Source organism: Triplophysa dalaica, chromosome 18 (assembly GCF_015846415.1).
Source record: "Triplophysa dalaica isolate WHDGS20190420 chromosome 18, ASM1584641v1, whole genome shotgun sequence".
NCBI classification, from domain to species: domain Eukaryota; kingdom Metazoa; phylum Chordata; class Actinopteri; order Cypriniformes; family Nemacheilidae; genus Triplophysa; species Triplophysa dalaica.
Genome location: NC_079559.1, coordinates 20,931,229 through 20,952,068, shown reverse-complemented (window position 1 = coordinate 20,952,068; position 20,840 = coordinate 20,931,229). Strand labels below are relative to the sequence as shown.

At 40.9% G+C, this 20,840-nt stretch overlaps 1 protein-coding gene across 1 annotated transcript; it reads left to right on the top strand.

Moving 5' to 3' along the window:
- The first annotated feature begins 439 nt into the window (after nucleotides 1–439).
- zgc:171572 (protein bicaudal D homolog 2) lies at nucleotides 440–20,414 on the top strand. The gene is made up of 9 exons (XM_056772525.1): nucleotides 440–832; nucleotides 5,410–5,622; nucleotides 6,143–6,295; nucleotides 6,405–6,560; nucleotides 6,704–6,997; nucleotides 11,167–11,424; nucleotides 11,633–12,382; nucleotides 12,513–12,664; nucleotides 16,639–20,414. Exons 1-9 carry the CDS (start codon nucleotides 623–625, stop codon nucleotides 16,967–16,969), a joined length of 2,517 nt encoding a protein of 838 aa, XP_056628503.1. The 5' UTR covers nucleotides 440–622; the 3' UTR covers nucleotides 16,970–20,414.
- The last annotated feature ends 426 nt before the right edge of the window (nucleotides 20,415–20,840 follow it).

Below are 20,840 nucleotides of genomic sequence, written 5' to 3'. Positions count from 1 at the left end.
CACATTTTAAAAGTGTTTTCAAATTTGTCAAGCAGCGGTAAAATATATGGACGTTACTACGTTACTACGTCTAATGACGTAACAAGCAGCCAATAGCAGCGCTGTTTATCACTGGTCCTTTCCAAACAGTTCGAGCGTAATGTACTAAATAATCGTGTGTTCGATATAACCGAATTATCCAGATCGATTAGCGGGTCATCTCGGATGTTTCGTTTGATATTGGCTGTTGTCAGCGACGTACGAAGAACGAGCCCCCGGTGCAGATGATCTCCACGTCACGCGCAGGGAACCGGCACGAGCTTCCGGGATCCCTACGTCAAACCGGAGGGAATCACGGGAGATGAGTTCTTTGCTCCCTTCAAGCTATTATGATGAATCTGAATGAAACTACAAACCCCACACAAACTGTCTGGACTTTTTCGCAGGGAATAGCCCGATCAGTCCGAGACTTCGACAGATCGCAGGATCTCCTCTCTGCGGTAGTTGACGGCGAGAGGAGCGCAGAGCGCAGAGGAGGTCATGGAGCTTCATTAGACTCCTCCGGCCTTTAAAATCATACAAATAATCCAGCGGCCACCGATCAGGATTACAGGACACCAGGCGAGATGCAGTGCGCGTGAAGATGTCCTCGGAGCAGCAGCAGCAGCGTGAATGGGTGCGGGCGGAGGTCGAGCGGCTCTCTCGGGAGCTCAGCGACACCACGCGAGAGAAGATCCAGGCGGCGGAGTACGGCCTTGCGGTGCTGGAGGAGAAACAGACGCTTAAACAACAGTACGACGAGCTGGAGGCCGAATATGAGACCGTCCGTCAAGAGCTCGAGCAGCTTCGGGAGGTGAGAGACTCGAACCGGTTGGTGAGATGATGGAGTGAAGTGTCATTTTGGGGTTGTTTTGGTTAAAATGACAGCATCGTGTAGATTATAAATATGTATAACTATAGTGTAGATGATGTGGTGAAGTATCTAATTGTGTAGATCCATGATTTGAAGAAACGTCATTGTGTAGTTGTGTTAAATTACGTCATGATGTATTATTAGGGTCTATATTGTTATATTTGTGTATATTGTTAGAGTTTAACGTGGTTTAAAACTGATGTCACTGATGGATGTTTGACAGATTTCTGATGGTTTTAATTGTCATCCTGATAAAAGAATCTAGAGGAGATTTCAGATTGTGCATTAAAGTTCGCACCCTAAAGAGAAGTATTCGTCATGTTTGGTGGTTATATATGACAGGACTGCTTTTGAATTTTTGCGGGAAGTTTCAGTCTCCGCCTAAACGGTCAAACAAGTGACAATTTACACAGGAATGCTGAGAATGCGGATGATTTTCCTGAACTGTTAGAAGACTCGACTGTTGACTGTTCTGTCTCTTGAGGACATTGACTTTATCAGATGTTTGAAGTGATTGCTGTGGGTACATCGTGCCCTTTAGCACTAATCTCATTCTGACATTTCATCAAGATACTGAGATCATTTACAGTCTGTAGTCTAAAGTTTTGTTAATGGTTTAGGAGCTAAATTCCCTGTCACTTATTTTTTTGCTTCATATCCAGTATGGCCTACACTTCTGTCAGCCGCAGTCAGTACTTCAGCTCAGTAACTGTTAAATACTAGTTTGTGAAGTCTTGTTCACCATTTTTAATAAAATAATTTCATCCAAATTAAACACAATTTCTTTATGTGAGATAGCTGACATGACATGTATTCCTGTTTTAAGATCATAACCCATTGCCTCATGACACCCAAGTATGAGACTAACCAACAGTCAAAATCATGAATCAATCAATTGCAGAACACAGACAATAACAATAAAACAAATATTGTGTAGTGAATAGTACGATAATATAATAGCACAACAGTTATAGATTGATAATAGCAAATTGTATAATAAAACAATAGAAGGAAATATTAAATACAGAATGATAAATACTATGTAATATAAATTGCTAAATGAAATAGACATTAAAAAGTTAAATAGTGAGTAGTAAATAATATAATAATAATCACAACAACAATGATTCCGATGGGTAGCTTCATCCCTAATCCTTACAATTTGACCGGTCCTGTGAAAGTCCTCCGGGAGTGTTCACAACATAGCATGGAGAACTCAGTTGCGGAAAATCCTTCCCTTCTTAGAGCTTCTTCCAACTGCCTCCTCAAATCTTTGTTGTTGGGAAACCTTCAACTTATGAGAAAGTTAGCTAAATTAGCTAACCGACTAACCGTATGTCGCTCAACCGAAATGAGTGGGTTGACATACTCGAGAGAAAAACGTCACAGCTAAACAGCGATATCGCTAGCTATTAAAAGTCTGACTCCCACGGCCATTTAACATCAACAAAAAGGTTTTAATAACCAAATACAAACAAAATCAACTTTTCAATCTTACCTGTGAAAAGTAATTCCTCGAGACCGTGTTTCAATTGGGCACAGGCCCCAGCAGCACACGAAACAGGCATTTTTATTGAGTCCAGCTATGAGAGTTATGAAACCGTTCCCCTCACCAAGATGGCGGCAGTGTTGACGTACGATCCAGTGACTAATGAGGCGTCTAGTTATTATATATGTCGATGGTCTATGGCACGTGTACGTAAAAGTGGTGACGAGCCTAGCGGCTAAATTATTACAGTTGTCAGAGTTTTGAGATCTTAGAGAGCGTGAGAGAATGAAATGTTTGTAATGTAGCCCAGGACAACACTAGTACCAGAGAACTTGGACACTCAAGTGTTTCTCGCATTTTTAAGTCTTTACCCAAACTTGGTGCAAGCTGTCAGTTGCTTTCAGTAGACCTGCATGTTAAACAACCAGGACTGAGACAACATGTCTTAATACTAGGGATGCACCGAAAGGAAAATTCTTGGCCGAAACCGAAAACCGAAAAACAGCAAACCAAGGCCGAAAACCGAAACACAGAAAGAAATTTGGCCAATTATTAGTACCCTTGCATTTATGGCTATTACTGTGTACTAACTTTACTAAAATCAAGGCATTGCAATTGCATAAATATTAAAGTTTCAAAGAATAAATCAATTACAAATTATGCAAATATTTATTTAGCACATTTCAACAATGCACAGTATAAAATAAAATTCAACTTAGATGTTTAACTTGACCCCACTCATGTGTATATTAAATAATAATGTACAGGTCTACTGGCCTGCTGAAAAGTTGTACAATTAAATGTTCTCTCATGAAAACAAAGTGCATTTAGGTCAAGTGCATTTTACATTTTTCTCGGTAGGACTACTACAAGAAAGTCTATTCAGAACAAGTGCAACTGCTTAAGATACAACAATATTTTCTCTGTAGGCCTTCAACATAATAGTGTATCCAAACAAAGACTCCCATAACCCATATGTTAACTGTAGAACTTTAACAACAACAAATGCACCAAGAATTGCAGATGTGCAAAGTTGATAATAAGTAGCGTAAGAATAGAATAACCAACTTATTCTGTCATCTGAAGCGCTATGATGTTCAGGAACGGAATTTGGAGAATTTTTTTTATAGTTAAGTTATGAAAATAAAAGCACAACAGTCCAATATCACAAGTAAAAATCACTTTACAGTGGTAAGAGACTTACTCTAATAACAATTTAGTAAAAAAAACATTTCCTAGTGTTGAAGTCTATAAAAATACTGTACAAAACCGTTGGAATAAAACGAAAGTAATGAAGATGGTGCAGCGCACATTTAAAGAACGAGAGCTCTGCCATTATCACTACACGAGGAAACATTACGGACAACAACTAATAAGCAGTGAAGCAAGTTTTAAGTTGTTTATCATGTGCATAGTGTCTGGACTTTTGATCATCTCTTGTATATTTTGCGATCGCGGTCCGGCTCGCGTGAGCAGTGGAGCGGGTATAACTCCTGGTGCTGTATATGGGGGGCTCTGTCACATCGCGAAAACATTGTATAAAAAACTTTGCATGCCATAGTTTACACAGGACTGGCGGGAAATGTGCATTAATACTTCTTCATTCTTCATGTTATGTGGTTTACTTTGATAGGTGAACTGTCTTTCCCGCGTCCCAGCGCTACACCCGACGGGTTTTGCCAAAACGCATCACATGTCTAGTCAGTACAAATGACAACGACACGTAGATCGCTTCACGAGCATATCCCGCTGAAGGGAAACGGGTGTTTACAAATTGCCCTCATTGTAATCTGCCAGAATGACGGTAAAAAAAATCTGTCAATGACAAAGAATTTTTGGGATCACGTGACCTCTGGTTCACACACGTAAAGGAATATTGGTCGCACTCTAGAGCCCTGAGGGTGCATGCAGTTTAGGAGACGCTTTAGTGCTGCCATTAAAGGAATAACGTCCGCTACAGATGCATCAAAGGAGCTGTATCTGTTTGTGTCATCACAACATTTCGGCCGTATTGTTTCGGTGATAAAAGTCCTTCGGCCGAAAACCGAAAATGCACTTTTGGGCCATTTTCGGCCGAAAATTTTCGGTGGCCGAATATTCGGTGCATCCCTATTTAGTACGTCAGTTATTCACCATATGAGAAACAATTTTGTATAAGACAACAAAATGGAACAATGGGACTAAAGAATTGAGTTGTACATTCCTGTAAAAAATAGCCAATGTGGCAAAACTGGATTAGGTTTTTAGAATTGATTTAATGACAAGTAGGAATAGTAGCTAATGTGTCTGGTGCCGGTCAGCAGAGAATGATACAATCGAATGGGAAGTAAATCTAACGGTCTCATTTCAGTGGTTATTTTAGGCAGCAATCCGATGGACTACAAATAAACATCGTCAAAGTTCTGTCTCTTTAGACTTTTTAATCATCTTTGTTTTAATGCCTCAGTAACATATGGTACGCTATCTCATGACCTAACAACGACTCAAATCATTGTTTTAAACATAAAGAGCAACGTGACATCCTGGTCATGACACTTGAGAATGTGTAACAAGAACATAAATTTATATATATATATATGTAAATATCAGCAGGAATTCTGATTTGGGCACAATTATAACGTTTTTATAATAAACTTTTGCACATTTACATCTAAATGGGTTTATGCAGCTGACTAGAGAGTAATAAGAAGAGTTCCAGTGGGCTACATGAGGTCACGGAGAGCATTGAGTCTTGAAGTGTTTCAGTAGTTTTGATAGCATCACTTCTCCAAAATGAACTCTGATGCTATGACACGGACCGCTTCTGAATCCATTCACAACTGCCTGCTCACGACTGGTGTTTGTAAATCTTTGACACTCATGTGCATGTCATTGTCCGGGGATCTCTGCAGCGTCAGGGTCAAGCAGATGGCTTCAGCTCACTGCTGTAAAAGCAAGTGTCTATTAACATCAGTTGGTCAAACACTTGCAAAGTAACTAAGTTTGTATAGTTTTAAAAATTGACCTCTAAACCTTCCCCTGTTTTCAGGCTTTCGGACAGGCGCACTCTAACCATAAGAAGGTGGCGGCTGATGGGGAGAGTCGCGAGGAAACGCTCCTCCAGGAGTCTGCGTGTAAGGAGGCGTATTACGAGCAGCGCATGCAAGAGCTACAGGCAGAACTGCGGCAGACGCGCAACAGCCTGGCCAACAGCCAATCAGAGAATGAGCGCCTGGCCACCGTCAATCATGAACTGCGAGAGGTCAGTTCAGAATTGTTGAAGTGCGTTTACGGACCTCTGAGCCGTTGTAATTCTAAACCCGAACCCTAATGAATCCAATCGTCAGTTAACACCCAGCCCAGAATGATGCAATATGTAAAAATTCTACATGGGACGTAAGGCACATTTTACATCCAGACTGATGGTATGACCGGATGTATGTCCAGCTGGTGCAGAAAATGACACATGCACCGTAACATACACAAGGCTGTGTTATTATCTATGACATTACTATTTCGTCTGAACTTCTTAAAAAAGGTGTATGAATGAGTGTGTGAGAATAGGTGCGACTCCTCAATTTGGTGCCGTGAAAGTACATCCTCCACCCTACCCTCCGGCTCTCCAGAGCACCTGTGTTTGAGTGAGACGTCTGAGAGACAAAAGCACGTGAATTTGTGTCTGAACAATTAATCCATATGGGATATGGAAGGGTGGAGAGGGAGATTAAATGAAATAAGTCATACCAAGTTGTGTGCCTCATGGAGTTTGTTGTGTTGTACAGAACGGTCAGATGCTGGAGCTGCAGAGGTCACGTCTGCGTGATGACATCAAGGAGTTTAAGTTGAGGGAGTGTCGTCTTCTTCAGGACTACAGTGAGCTAGAGGAGGAGAACATCGCCCTGCAGAAACACGTGTCTGTCCTGAAACAGGGCCAGGTAACCTTCATTAAATCATCAACTACTGTCACGAGCCGCCTCTTGGACAGGGGCGATGTCCCTTGTATTGGTGAAAGCAGCTGATGTCAGTCTGATGCGTGCGTTGTAGGTGGAGTTTGAGGGGCTGAAGCATGAAATTCGTCGCCTGGAGGAGGACACACAGTTTCTGAATAGCCAGCTGGAAGACGCCATCCGTCTGAAGGAGATCGCTGAGAGGCAGCTCGGAGAAGCCCTGGAAACCATCAAGACTGAGAGAGAGCAGAAGGCGAGAGATACCTTTTGTATTACCATCTAGAATTTTGACGGGCTGGTAACAATAAAGCCCAATCCAATCCTAGTAGTGTGCCTTTACGCTGGTTTACAAATCCAAAGCTGCTAGTTGAGCTGTATGTGTTTTTCTCGATTCAGGCGGCCTTGAGAAAGGAGCTCTCCCAATACATGACCATCGGAGACTCGATGTACCACAGTCCTCTGAGCATCTCGCTCGACGGGCTGAAGTTCAGCGACGACACTGCGATCGTGCCCAACAACGACGATCCCATTTACCAGAACGCTTTCGAGAAAATCACCAACGCCGATGACAAGCGTGTTTCCACGCCCAAAAAAGGAGAACGTATCCATCCATCCTCCAGCCTGGTGGACAATCTGCTGAATGAGCTGAACATCTCTGAGATCCAGAAAGTAAAACAGCAACTGATACAGGTGACACCTCACGCTGATTCCTTAATTTACCATATTCTGTCAGTTTATTTAAATCAAACCGCCTTCAAAATGTGGGCAATAAAATAATGTAAAAATTGGTGTTGCCTTTTCACACATCACATGAAATAAAAATAAAAATCTCATACTCATACTTCTCATGAAACTAGACTAAATTGTCAAATGTTCAGATTTGACTTCTTTTCTGACAAGAAAAACTATTTGACAAAGGCGCTGGCAGTGTTTTGTTACAAATAGCATCTAAACGCCATGACTTCGAAAGCAGCGTCTGTGCACGAAGGCAGCCCAGAGAGGCAGCGTAACAGAAGCATATTTGAATTATAACCATAGAGCATTTTGCTATGACCAATCTCATATTTAAAAACTGCAATACTAATTTACATTTAGTCATTTAGCAGACGCTTTTATCCAAAGCGACTTACAAGAGGGGTAAGCAATGGAAGCAATTGGGACAGCAAAAGAACAACAAAAGCATAAGTGCAATCAAAAAAAGAAGACTGGTCACATATAACCTAACACAGTATATATAACTTTTTTTTTTAAGAGTAGAGAAGAAATAGAGTCAGAACAGATCAGTCAAATGTTGAATAGAAATTTATCGCTAGAAATGCATTTAGAAGTTGTTGAAATTTAAAAGTAAACTAACAATTTTACAAAACTATTCTCCAACGGCGTTTCAGCGGCAATAAAAAATTTCGAGCTTGAGGCTTCTTGACCAATCAGGTTCCTCACATGTTGGAATGTATGGAAACGACAGGTTAGCTTTGGAAAAGGAGCTTGACGTAGGGCATTTTTTCGGAAGTTGAACTATGTTCAACCTCAAAAGACACTCTGAGGTGCAGAAATAGGCGCCGGAGCTGGCGTTCAAAAAAGCGTTCGGGACAAGTTTGCTGAAAACACAGTTTACTCCATAGGATTATAATGTAAGACAGACCCAAGCAGCTACAAAAAATAAGTCAAGTCTGAACATGGCCCAACAGTACAAATATCAAAGTGAGTCTATTAGGAGCATTGAGTTCATTCGTTTGATTGGCCCACAGCTGGACTGCTCAAATCATGTTAGATCTGCATTGACCAATCAGCTTGGCCATCTGTCAGGACGCGAGTTTAAAGGGATACTTCTCCCAAAAATAAAAATTCTGTCATCATTTGCTCACCCTCAGATTGTTCAAACCTGTATAAATGTATTTGTTCTGCTATTTGTAAGTATGTCAGTAACCAAACAGATCTCGTCCCCCATTTACTGCCATAGGAGGGAAAATAAATGCTATGGTGCATAAGGTCTGTTTGGGTGAACTATCCCTTTAAGGGCGTGTAGGGAGGTTTAGAAGAGTGTGTGTCATTCGCTCAGACCCTGACCTCATCATGCTGGAGTTAGCAGCACAAAGGTCACAGGTTTGATTTCCAGTCAAAACACATGTGCTTATAAAATACCTTGAATGCTCCATTAGCCACTTAAATGTATAGATGTCAGCTAACCCATCTCTGAAAGGTCTGGCTGCGTGTCTTTGAATCAGAATCACTTAAAGTTGTGTGCTTATAACCTTAGTTGGCAGTAATGATATGTCATGTTTGGGAAGGTTCATTAACCATGTCCTAGGTCATTTCCACCCAATCTAACATAAGCTAATTTTATTGCCAACTATCACTATAGCCATGTTACCAACTTGAGTTGAGCTCTGTGACATTTTTCTATCTTTCTCTTCTCAATCTTTTATGAGACTGGCTAGTTTTGTTCAAAGTGATGTTTGTTTTCTCCTCAAATGAAATTTAGTTTTGTTTCGTGTTCACTGATGTTTATGGCTGTTACTATTATGACCAATGTGGCATGTGCGGGTGGGGCTGTAAGATGTTTTCACATTTTGAGTCATGTCCAGACATGTAAACAGAACTGAGAACACTGCAAATGAGATTGTGGGGGTTTTGAAGTTGTATAAAAATGAAATCTTAAGAGTTTGCCAATGTAGATTTCATATAGAAGGGTAAACGTGTGGTTGAATTCAGGTGCCGCTGCAGGATTTGTGAGATGTTGCAAGTTTTGAATGCTGAATCTTTTAAATGTGAATTTAGTGTTTTGGAATTTACCAGTTTATAGATATATTTAATAGTGGTGGGCATAGATTAATTTTTTTAATCTAGATTAAAATGGCTCATTTGAATTCTGCCGAAGGCATTCAGAATATGTGTGCTACCCAAATAATGACTAAAAGTAAGTCTTTGAGAACGGGTTTCTCAAGCCAGGTGGCGCATTAGACCAGGGGCTCATCTCCTGTTTCCAAAATGCATCACAAACTGCTTGAGAAAGCTGTTCTACTATGATAATTGGTGATGAAAATTAAATTATGTTCAATAAGATGAACTTGTGTTTACTTCCGCATTAGCTAAGGGATGATTTGCGTTTAGGTGGTACTTGAGACTGGAAGAGCTCCTACAGTACATTTACATTTAGTCATTTAGCAGACGCTTTTATCCAAAGCAACTTACAAAGAGTGAGGGAGCAACAAGCGATATGTCATACAGGAGCCATAATACATTAGATCTCAATACGAAGTTACTGGTTTCAACTACAGCTACACCACTACCTGTTGAGAGAAAGTGTTTTTTTTAAACCAATTCCGCATTGCACAAGGTGCAAACAACCTTAGTCTTGTCGATGTTTCTATTGGGAAGTTTCTTAAAAATTAATATTCCCTGAAGCAAACCCGGCGGCTTCATAGCTGCATCCATGTTAGCACGTCACGTTTGATGCGGTAATTTCACAGTAACGTTATGTTGTGTTCAGACCAAACGCGAATGGCATGTCAAGCGCGAGTGATTTATATGTTAATGCAAAGAGCCAATAGACCTACTTGCTGCGCGAATCGCGCGAATGAAGCCCTGGTTATGAGATGATGAGCCGGCTTCTGCTTCCGCGAATCACGCGAATCACGCGAGTTGAAAAATCTCGTTCTCGCCCCGTACAGTGCAGTTAAGCTGGTATACATCCGCGCTAAAATATCAAGGTGAAAGTCATCATAGCTTGCGTAGTATAGACCGAGCTCCCAACCCAACTTTGAGAATAGATTAACGGCGACATTTTTTTTATCGCGCGATAAGAGTCTCACTGCGCCGTTAACGGCCCACCACTAATATTTAATCATAAAAACTAGGGCTGCACGATTAATTGCGTTTTTCACGAAATATTGTGCATATCTACCCATCTAGTGCCATTATGAAATTGCGGCAGTTTTGATTGTGTTCATGAGCAGCTTGTCCGTTAAGCACAGCTCTTTGATCAGTAAGGAGGTGCTGGCCGGCCTGAAATCACTGAGATTGAGAAGCAGATAATGTGCATTTGAAAAATTAACACCCGTGAAACATCATCAGTATAAAATTACTTTTTCTCATGAAAATACCTCAGAAGGCTTTAAAAACACGCAGCATTTCCTGAAACTACACGTGGTGTTGTACTTCTACTGTAGTGCTTATTTGGGGTTTCTACAAGAGAGCGCTTCTGGCTTTCAGACGCAGCAACATTTAACTCATTCCCTCAGCCTCTTTAAAAAAAGTTGCCAGCCTAGCACATTTTCTGTAAAGAATATATGGATAAACAATATGTCCAATGAAAGAACAGAGTCTCAGCTTTTAAACAAAAGAAACCGTATTCTTCTATCTTCATTTGTGCGTTTTTTATCACTCCATAGATGTGAGTAGGTTTCATAAAAAATGCATCACTTTGATTAAACAGCTGAGATAATTAACGTTTTTTGTCATAGATTCCGCCCAGATTCCACTCAGAACAATCTTTAAAAACCGCTAAAACACATACGTTCTGGGATTCTGTACTTTTTCCCAAAGGTGTGTAATAGCGCCACCTGCTGTACAGCAGTACAAACACTGATTGCCGTAATAACTCGTCTTTGGCTGGGAACCGTTTTTTTTTTTAAATGACGAGATAACTCGTCAATGGCGGTGAAAGAGTTAAGTGGACTTCACTGAAGAACTGTGCAATGTTTTTGTATTAAATCTTTTTAAACTATTTATTGTGAAGCCCTAGATGGCACATTCAAACTGAAAGGAGAAAGTCTTGTAATTTTAATGGGACTTCAAATGATAGTTTTCAGCTGCACGAGTGGTAATCTGAGATTTTTCTGGACCATATTACATTTCAGGTGGAGCGAGAGAAGGTGACGTTGCTGTCCACTCTGCAGGATTCTCAGAAGCAGCTCGAGCAGGCTCACGGAGCCCTGTCTGAGGAACATGAGAAAGTCAGCCGTCTCACGGAGAACCTCAATGCCATCCGCAAGCTCCAGGCCAGCAAGGAGCGGCAGTCTGAACTAGACAACGAGAAAGACCGCGACAGCCACGAGGACAGTGACTATTATGAGGTGGACATCAACGGCCCGGAGATCTTGGAGTGCAAATACAAGGTAGAGAGCTAAAGTTTCTTTCTCGTGGTGTAAACGTATGTGTCCATTTCGTCTGGATCATTGTACTGATTCTACTAGTTTGGTTATAGTCAGTTTAGACTGAGAAAGAAAAGTATACAGACATCCCAGCAAGACAAATGTTGTGATTGATGCATGATGTTAGATCACGTATCTGCTTAATGACGAAAAGCTTATGTTGACTGTACAGGTTGCTGTGTCAGAGGCGAGCCAGCTGAAGGAGGAGCTCAAAACTTTGAAGGCAGAGCATTCAGCTTGTCAGTCGCAGTACAAGGAGGAGCGGGTCCAGCTGGAGAGCCAGGTAGTGTCCCTGAGCACTCAGATGACGTTCCTAGAACGCAGCAGCCGAGCAGACCGCGAGCAGTTGGCGCGGCTCGAGAAAGAGCTTCGGCAGGCCAGCGAAGTGGCAGGTGAATCCCAGGGCAGCCTTAACGTAGCACAAGATGAGCTGGCCACCTTCAGCGAGGAGCTGGCCAACCTGTACCACCACGTGTGCATGTGCAACAACGAAACGCCCAATCGCGTCATGCTCGACTACTACCGCGAAGGTAAGACAGGAGTCGGCGGCCCACAGACCGAAGGCCGTGGCCGGCGCTCGCCCATCCTGTTGACCCGCGGGCTGTTCCCTGCTGCCGACAACAGCGACGGAGCTTCATCTCCTGTCTCCTCCGTTCCGTCTCCATTGGCAGATCCCCGCAAGGAGCCCATGAACATCTACAACCTGGTGGGCGTCATCCGCGACCAGATCAGACACCTGCAGCTGGCGGTGGACCGCACGACAGAGCTGTCCCGCCAACGCGTGGCCTCTCTAGAACTGGGTCTCGGGGCGGACCGAGACCAGGAAGCCAGCGTGGAGGAGATTCTCAAACTCAAATCGCTCCTTAGCACCAAGAGGGAGCAGATAGCCACACTGAGAACCGTCCTGAAGGCGAACAAACAGGTGAGCTTGTGACATTTCCTAAAGATTGCTAGACGAATGTTTAGCCGTATAAGAAATCCACAAAAACCCAGTGATCTTTGAGCTTTTATGTTGTTTGAATATGTATTTTCTGATTACTGTGCTGTTTCAGACTGCCGAGGTGGCACTGGCTAACCTCAAGAGCAAATATGAGAATGAAAAGGCCATGGTTACTGAAACCGTGATGAAGCTTCGCAATGAGCTGAAAGCCCTGAAAGAGGACGCTGCCACCTTCTCTTCACTCAGGGCCATGTTCGCCACACGGTAAGATGACATGAGCCCACAAACACCACATTAGGCGCAATTTATGGTTCTGCATCAGACCTACGCATAGCTGCTTACCCTATGCCATAGCCTGATGCGCACCTCTCCAAAAATTTACGAACGCGTCAACTCAGCGCGGACCGCAAGCACTGATTGGTCTGTTTGAACTCCTCCCTCAGGTCAAAAATCTCAGCGATAGAGTCATGTTTACTCAGGAAATCCGTTTAAGCAAATTACTTGCTGCTTTCACTGCTTATGATCCTCAAATGAGCTGCTTCTTCTTCGGCTCTTGTCTTGGTTATACAAGCAACACGCGCGTGGACACTGACGCCTAGTAGTCATTGCCTGTCGACTTGGAAAACGACGCAGAAGTATGAAAGAAAACCGACACGTAGTCAAACGCGGAAGGAAATATCAGGCTTTAGTCATCACTGTCCTCAAATCGTCCACATCATAACAGATTAACATGTGGATCAGACTTTATTATCCAGCAACCATTTTTATCAAGTTCAGACCAATGAGTTACTGATGCATTTAGTGTTGAGTCAGTGAAGCCTTTCTTTCCTGTATGCCATGACCACATATGTGTTTGTGTCCTGACTGTGATCTGATCAAACCTTTGGTTAGTGAAAATGAGATTTTGTGAGGAGCAGCTGAGCTCTGTGCCCTGTGACTTTGACCTGATCAGGGGGGTGGCAAGGGGGTATTGTTATTCTAATGAGAACAGATTGATGGGGGGAATGCTGTTTCCCACAGCCAATTTTACTTGAGACCGTTTTCATCCAAATACAGGACACTTCATGCATTTGGGTGGGTATTTACACAATGGCTTTTTTGTGGGCTGAAAATGCTTACTTTTGAAAACCAGTCTCATGCTACGTTTATATGACAAAGATGGAGTACAAATCAGAAGTTTCTCCTTTGCGTTTTTTGAAAAGTTTCATGTACACACGACAGCGTTTTCAAAACGAGACTGAATGTGTAATACGCATGTGTATATGAACAGCCAAAACGCACAAAAAGGTTTCTGTTTTAAGTTGAAAACTTTCTCCTGTAAACAGCCCTACAAAGTGCTAGTTTCGATGGCATTATCGTCTCCGCGTAAAAAACGATGATGTCATACGCATGCTTATTATTGCCAAAACAACAATGGCGTTTTGAAAACCCTGTCATGTGTACGTGAAATGTTTCATTTTTTAAATGTTGTTCATTCTGTAAATGTGGTTTCAAGGTACTTTTTGGCCTAATTACTCAATTCAAGTTTATTTATATAGCGCTGTTCACAATGTGCATCGTTCCAAAGCAGCTTTACAGGAGCAAATAGGAAAAAAAGACAGAAATGTAAAACACAGCACAGTGCATGGTGTTTATAGAACAAGCAAGATCATTCTAATAAATAATATATTATAAATAAAAAAAGGTTAATTATTGCTTAATTATGGTTCTTACAATAAATGTTAATGTTTTAATGCTTTGACAACATTGTATGTCTTTTGTTTAATTGAAATGAATATAAGGTGATAAGTAAAGGATAAAATATAGAGCGAAATTTAAAATAAAGTGTTTGTAAATAAACTAATGGACTGAAATATAAGCAATGAATTGATATATTGTATACACTAATGGACAATTTAAAGCAGAAACATGAGAATAGAATAAAGTAAAACATCTGAATTTGCTCTGTTTCTGAAGACCTATGAAACTCTGGCATGAGCGTGTTTCTCTCTCACATCTTTAAGTTTATCACAATGAAGGAAAACGTGTGTCTCTGTCTCGACCTCACCAGTGTCACAGTGAGCACAGACTTCATGTTTGTCTGTGTCTGCCTTTCTCTACAGCCAGACTGTGATCACAGAGTCTGTATTTGAACATCACTAAACTGGAGACTGTAACGGTTAAAAACCCTCAAAATCCCCCCAAATAACAAAGAAGATTTACTTTCCCATTCCCCCCATCAGTTTGGATGAAATGTTGTTACGTTTTGTGGTGAAATGGAGCAGCTGTCACAAACTCTTGTTTTATTGAGGCTTGCTCTGCATTCTCTCCTCTCTCCCTGTCTTTAGTTTCTAAAAAGCAATAGAAGTAAAGCCTATGATTCACGGTCCACACGCCTCCTTTATACACGCTTGCTGGTTCTCACGCGCAGGCTCCTCGTGGGACCCCCTCCACCCCCCTTATGATTTAGTGGATGTTTCCCAGGAGCCTTTTGCTAATGAAGCTTCCTTCATTTCTATTGTGTCCAAAACCTCAATCCCAGCGCAGTAATTCTCCCAACGCACACACATTTGCTCATTCAGATTCAACATTGGATTAGCTTCCTTTGGCCGGATAAAAAGAGTCTTTACATTGCCAGAACTTAGAAACAAACTAAAAATATTTGAGAGTAATATGAGAATCTATTAAATATCAGAAAATAACAATACTTAGAAACTTTACGAAATATAAGATCAATTGTTTCCCAGTTCTGCTTCTGAGGCCGGTTCATAAAACGTATTAAAACAGAATATAAGATTAGGAGAAACCTATTATAATTTATCTTAACATAGTAGGAAAAATGACTTTATCTTATTATGTTGTTCTGTTGAACACAATAGAAATCATTTTGAAGAATATTCTGGGGCACATTTGACTACCATTGTATTTTTGCCTACTATGGGAGTCAATGGGGGGCAAAATATGTTTGTTTATAAGCATTCTTCCAAATATCCTTCGCTGTGTTCATCAGAACAAAAACATTTATACACATTTAGAACGACACAAAGGAGAGTAAATGATAAACAGAACTTTTCAAATATGTTCATATGAACATCATCATCATTTAAATAAGAATAAAATGACATAATTTTTTTCTTAAGATTGATAACAAAGCATAAGAACTGTCTTAATAAGTTTTTTTGGGAATATAAAACAATCATAACTTTTTTTCTTAAATTGAAATTCAAATCTTCCTAAGAATGTTTTGTGAATCCAGCTCGTTTCGCTGGTTGTCTGTTTGTCATGGCAGGATTTGATGTACCTCACAGTCAGCTTTGTGCTTTTATTCTGTAACCCTCACATATACCTTTCTGCACTTTTACATTTTCAAACAAGCATCATTTAATTTGATTTACAATCAGTAACCTTCATGAACACCTTTGGATGCTCTTCACAATGAAGATCATCTCAGGGTTTAAACTACCTTTCTAATTGTTTTTCTTCTTTTTGTAGTACAAATATCTAAACATTCTTAAATCAAGATGCACTTCCATGACAAGAAAAGTGAAGAAAATATATAAGAATCAACTAAGTTTATGGTAAAAAACAAGTAAAGAATCTTCCAATGGGGTTGAGAAAAATAAACTTGAATTTAGTCTTTTTATTATAAACTTGCTTAATTCTTATATTATTTTTCATAAAACAAGACAATATATCTTGGGTCTCATTCTTGTCAAGTAATTGTATATTGATTTAAGAATGTTTTGATATTTTGATAAAAACAAGACAAATTTCTGTCATTTTTTGCAGTGTTCTGCCGTTTGGTTCCCACCGGGATAGACAAATAGCAACCCCCACACACACACACACACACACACACACACACAGACACACACAGAACAATTCAACAAATGTATAAGCGCTTTGATTCAGTTGCTCCTATAGTCTGAGCATGTTCTATCTAGTAGGTGAAAGTTGTGTCAGTATTCAGGACTTTGGCGCCCTCATGTGGATGAGGGGGAACGTTAGGAAGAGTCACACACACACGCAAAAGTCTCATCATAAGTTTGATAAGACTTGTTAAGACTATATGAAGTGTTGACTGTTAACAAGACCTTTACAATCTTTGCGTTTGGTAAATGACAAGAACAGTAATTCATCTGGTGAGGACACTGATTTGGGATTTTAAGTTTGAAAATACGTAGTAGAAACATGCATTTCAAGCACAAATGAAGAGTTATTCCCATAGGGTTGACGTTTTCGCTCCGTTTGTGTTTCAGGTGCGACGAGTACGTGATCCAGCTGGACGAGATGCAGAGACAGCTCGCCGCCGCCGAGGACGAGAAGAAGACTCTCAACTCTCTCCTCCGCATGGCCATCCAGCAGAAACTCGCTCTCACCCAGCGTCTGGAGGACCTGGAGTTTGACCACGACCTGGCCCGTCGGGGAGGAGTCACCGGCCGCACCAAAAGCGCCTCCTCACGGGGGAAATCCTCTCACGACTCCACCCCGTCCCACGCGAGTCAGCCCCCCGCCTGTGGCGAGCCGGCCGGCCGTCTGGGAGCGCCGCTGGTCTTCTGCAGTGAGAAGTATAAGATCTACTGCGACTGATGCAGTTCCTGATGTACAGAATCCTGCTCGTGCGCCGGCTCATGCTTGCTCTGTGCTCGCCCGTAACGTGTGTTTGTGTATTTAGGCCTGCCAGCGTTCTAGTAGCCAAGTCAGGACGTTCAGTCTGGTGAGTTGGTGAAAGCTGTTGGTTTAACCGTCGCGTCGGTCTGGACAGGCTCACTATGAAGCTATAAGAAAGTGTTTTGACACTGATTTTCATGCACTTCGCTCTAAGTTCGGCCGGTGTGCCGCTCGGCTTTCTTTGTCAATGTGGTGCTTCTGGCAGTTTTGTATATTTAGTGTTAAACGTCTCTCTCCTGCCTCTGAAATCTGCAGCCCGTCCAATCAGGCGTTAAGTACAGACGTAATATGCAAATTGAATTGTGCCATGTTTTTGCTAAACAGATTCAAGAAAGAAATTTTCTCTACGGGTTAAGCTGAAGAGTGACAGGCAGGCGGGAGCGTCCGCTGTCTATAACTGTATGCATTTCTAAGAGCTTTAACTCATCTTAGACTTGATCACATGGGAAGGGCTTTACATGTGCTCATAGTGATGTGATGTCATAACAGTATCTGGCCTTATCTGTGCTTTCAGCTCGAATCACGAGAGGATAAAGCCACATCACTGTTGTCACAGAAATCATCCTGCTTTTACACTAAAGACGCTTCAAGTTAAACAGAATTGTGTTTATATCCTCTGCAGTAGTCGCAGTGTTTGTTTGTTCCTCTAAAAGCAACAGACGAGGTGAGTCGTGGAATAATGAAAGTGCTCTGAGTTACGGTGAGCTTGACTGCATCGCAGCAGATTTTCTGAGCATGAATCATAGCTGTATGTGCTTTGCCCTGTGTGAACATGAGAAGCAACTCACATTCCAACTGCTACAAAGATGTCAGCGACCTTCAAAGCACAAAGCCTTCTTAAAACATGTCGATAATTTTAGGACAGTAAACAGTTGAGAAGGTCTGGTCTGTTCCCCTATGATCTAGTGGTTTGCTGGTTCTGATGGGCTTACTCTAAATTTGAAGTCATATTTGTGCAAACAAGGTGGCTTGTCATCATCCTGTGAATCATCATCCATCCTCCATAAAACCATCGTCTGCAATAATGGTGATGCTGAGAGCAAATTGACTGCATTCCCATGAACCTTCCCAAACTGAAGCTTTATCCTTTAAACGGTGAGAATGCGTGTTGTGTTTCATTGGACTTCAGCGCACAAGGAGGAAACGTTGTTGACCGAACAGACCAATCAAATGAAATCGCACAGATTTAGATCAAATATTTGAAAACTGTAACACCTATTGACTTTCTCAGAGATTTGGTGCTTTACTCCAATGATAAGCTTTATAAATGAGTTTTTTTCTTCATCACTCCCAGACGTGTTAAATATATGATGAAATCAGTCTAATATAGAATCTGAGAAAGTATTAGTATCAGCTGGTCTGTGGAGGTGAATGGACCGGGTCGGGGGCTGTGTTGTACCGTTCAACCATCGACTGTCAGCTTCATTCCTCTTTATATAAGGAGCACAGGGGAAAAGCGCATTGTTTCTGTTTGTTCAGTTGATGTTTTTAGTGCTTGTGAAGTCATATGACATCAACATGTGACAGTTAGCCCAGTTTTATTTCATTTATTCATGTGAAGGTCTGGGATGGAGGTCAGGTTGCTTGCCGATGTATTTAGAAGGAAATTCAATGTTCAGTACAAAGACACTGGATGAGATGATGACATGTCATGATGTTGCGTTTGTTTTACCTGAAGAAACTTTAATAAGAATTGTGCAGTCCGCAAATTTGAGAGCATGAAAACTACAACATTTGCAATGGGGTTAAAGAAAAACTAGTATTCTTTTCTTTATAACATTTGTGTAGGTTCTGTGTTTTTTATGACCATTCCTCTGGTATAGGGTTATATATATATATATACTTTTTCTTCTTTGTATTAATCATGTTTGTGGTGTTTTGGTTGATATACTTGACACGAGTTTCTTTATGTACACTCAGTATGCAGATGACAAAGATTAATAATCGTGATCCTCTGTGATTGATATCAATTGTAGTCATACATCATGTTGTGTTACTGCCATGTTTGAAACTAAAACCCCAGACGTCCCGCTGCTGCTTTTTTTAAAGAGAACCTTAGAAACTTGACATTGTGGCTTAATCTGAAAGAGAAATCTTCGCTAAAAACTAACCAGCAAACTTTTGAAAAGATTCCTTTAAGCACCTTCACTCCAGCTGAAGACGGATCGCTGACCTTTAGCATTCATACAAGAGTACGTCAATTCGTTCCAAATTGGAATGTGTGAATTCTCTCTGTTTATTGTGTATTAAGTGTCGTACACTGTTTGGGCTACAGAGATCAGGAGAGGGCGTGGCCTCGCTCGCTTGCCCTTCACTTCTTTTGCTTTTTTGTTATAATCGTCATTCTGACCATTAGTGCCTTTTATGATTTCAAGAGAGAATGTTAAACAAGCTTTTAGATGTTTGTCGTTTGTTTGCCCCCACGCATGAAGATGTCTCGCTTTCAATTGAGCAGCAGCAGCAATAAGTTCAGAAGACATTCATTCTGTTGTGCAACAATTAGACAAATTCAACCGATTGTACTGAAGTCTTCAGGTCAGTGATCCTAACAGCTAATTCAGGGTTTTTAGTAAAAGTGATTTTTTTTTTGTCAAACTGTTTAATGCAACATTAATCCTTGATCACATCATTATGAACGAAACGTTCCAAGACACGAAAGCCACGTGTTGTGTCAGAGACTGGTGTTATTCTAGTATTGTACGGTGAGGTAGCCGAAGGTCCTGTGAGATGGATAGTGTTTTTTGACAGAAAGTGTTTCTTACTGTCTTATCGTTTGTTTGTTTGTTTGTTTTATATATATTTATATATATATATATATATTCTTGAGCATTTTGACATGGTTATATAAGCATTCTAATTTCAGGAAACGGAAAGCATTTTGCATCAACAAGCGAACGATGCTCTGAGCGTCACATCTTGTTTGTTGAGGCACAAAATTTATAAATGCAGTCGGCAACCAAGGGAAAACTCAAATTAAGTGCAATTTATGGAACAAAAGTTGTGTGGTAAATAAGGTTTTCTGTTTCCTGGAAATGGCAGCATTGTTCTTCTACTAGCTGCGCAAACTTTTATTATCGTGTTCCAGTATTGATCCATGAGGAACGTTTGATACCTTTATATGAAATAACTTGAATTCATTTATTTGTATTTATTTCAGACGTCGTGCAGTAACTTTATAATGTGCATTTATATGTCATATGCATGCTTTACTTTCTCAGTCATGGAACTTTTACACAGAACTGTAAAAATAAAGGTGAAGTCACAACAAGTTAGAAAAAGAGAATGGAGGCAGAAATGTAAAGATGTGTCTGTGTAGAGGTTAGTCATGATACCTGATCAATAAATACAAAGTCAATGAACTTTTCTTTTTTCGTCTCTGTTCTTGCTGTGATATATTGCTGCGCATTTCAAGATTTGGATGGTTTCAAAACACCAACCTCGATTTCTTTGTGCTTTATTTTTTCAAAGTGGAGGTAACATGCTAGTTTGTGCATTCTGACTTCTTTACACTGTTAAACGTGCTGGCTTCTGAAGCTTAACATGGTCAACTTGTCAAAAAAACTTTTAAACGTATGATGTAGTATTTCTGTGCTCGATTCACTCCACCAGGGTAGTCATGGCAGGTTGGTTAAGGTTTTCTACACCTCCACACTGTCCCCCGTTCTCCTCTTACTCTCCTTACACACTCCTGTACTCCTCATGTCAGGACAAACTCACTCCTGCAGGTGTCTGCTTTTCTTCACAACACAAAATCCATTCTAGTCCCATCTTTGGCGAAACCACCAAAGCC

Coding starts and splice junctions, on each gene's coding strand:
- zgc:171572 (XM_056772525.1), top strand. CDS start 623: ATGTCCTCGGAGCAGCAGCAGCAGCGTGAATGGGTGCGGGCGGAGGTC. Junction 5,623..6,142: donor TCAATCATGAACTGCGAGAG/GTCAGTTCAGAA, acceptor TGTGTTGTACAG/AACGGTCAGATGCTGGAGCT. Junction 6,296..6,404: donor CTGTCCTGAAACAGGGCCAG/GTAACCTTCATT, acceptor CGTGCGTTGTAG/GTGGAGTTTGAGGGGCTGAA.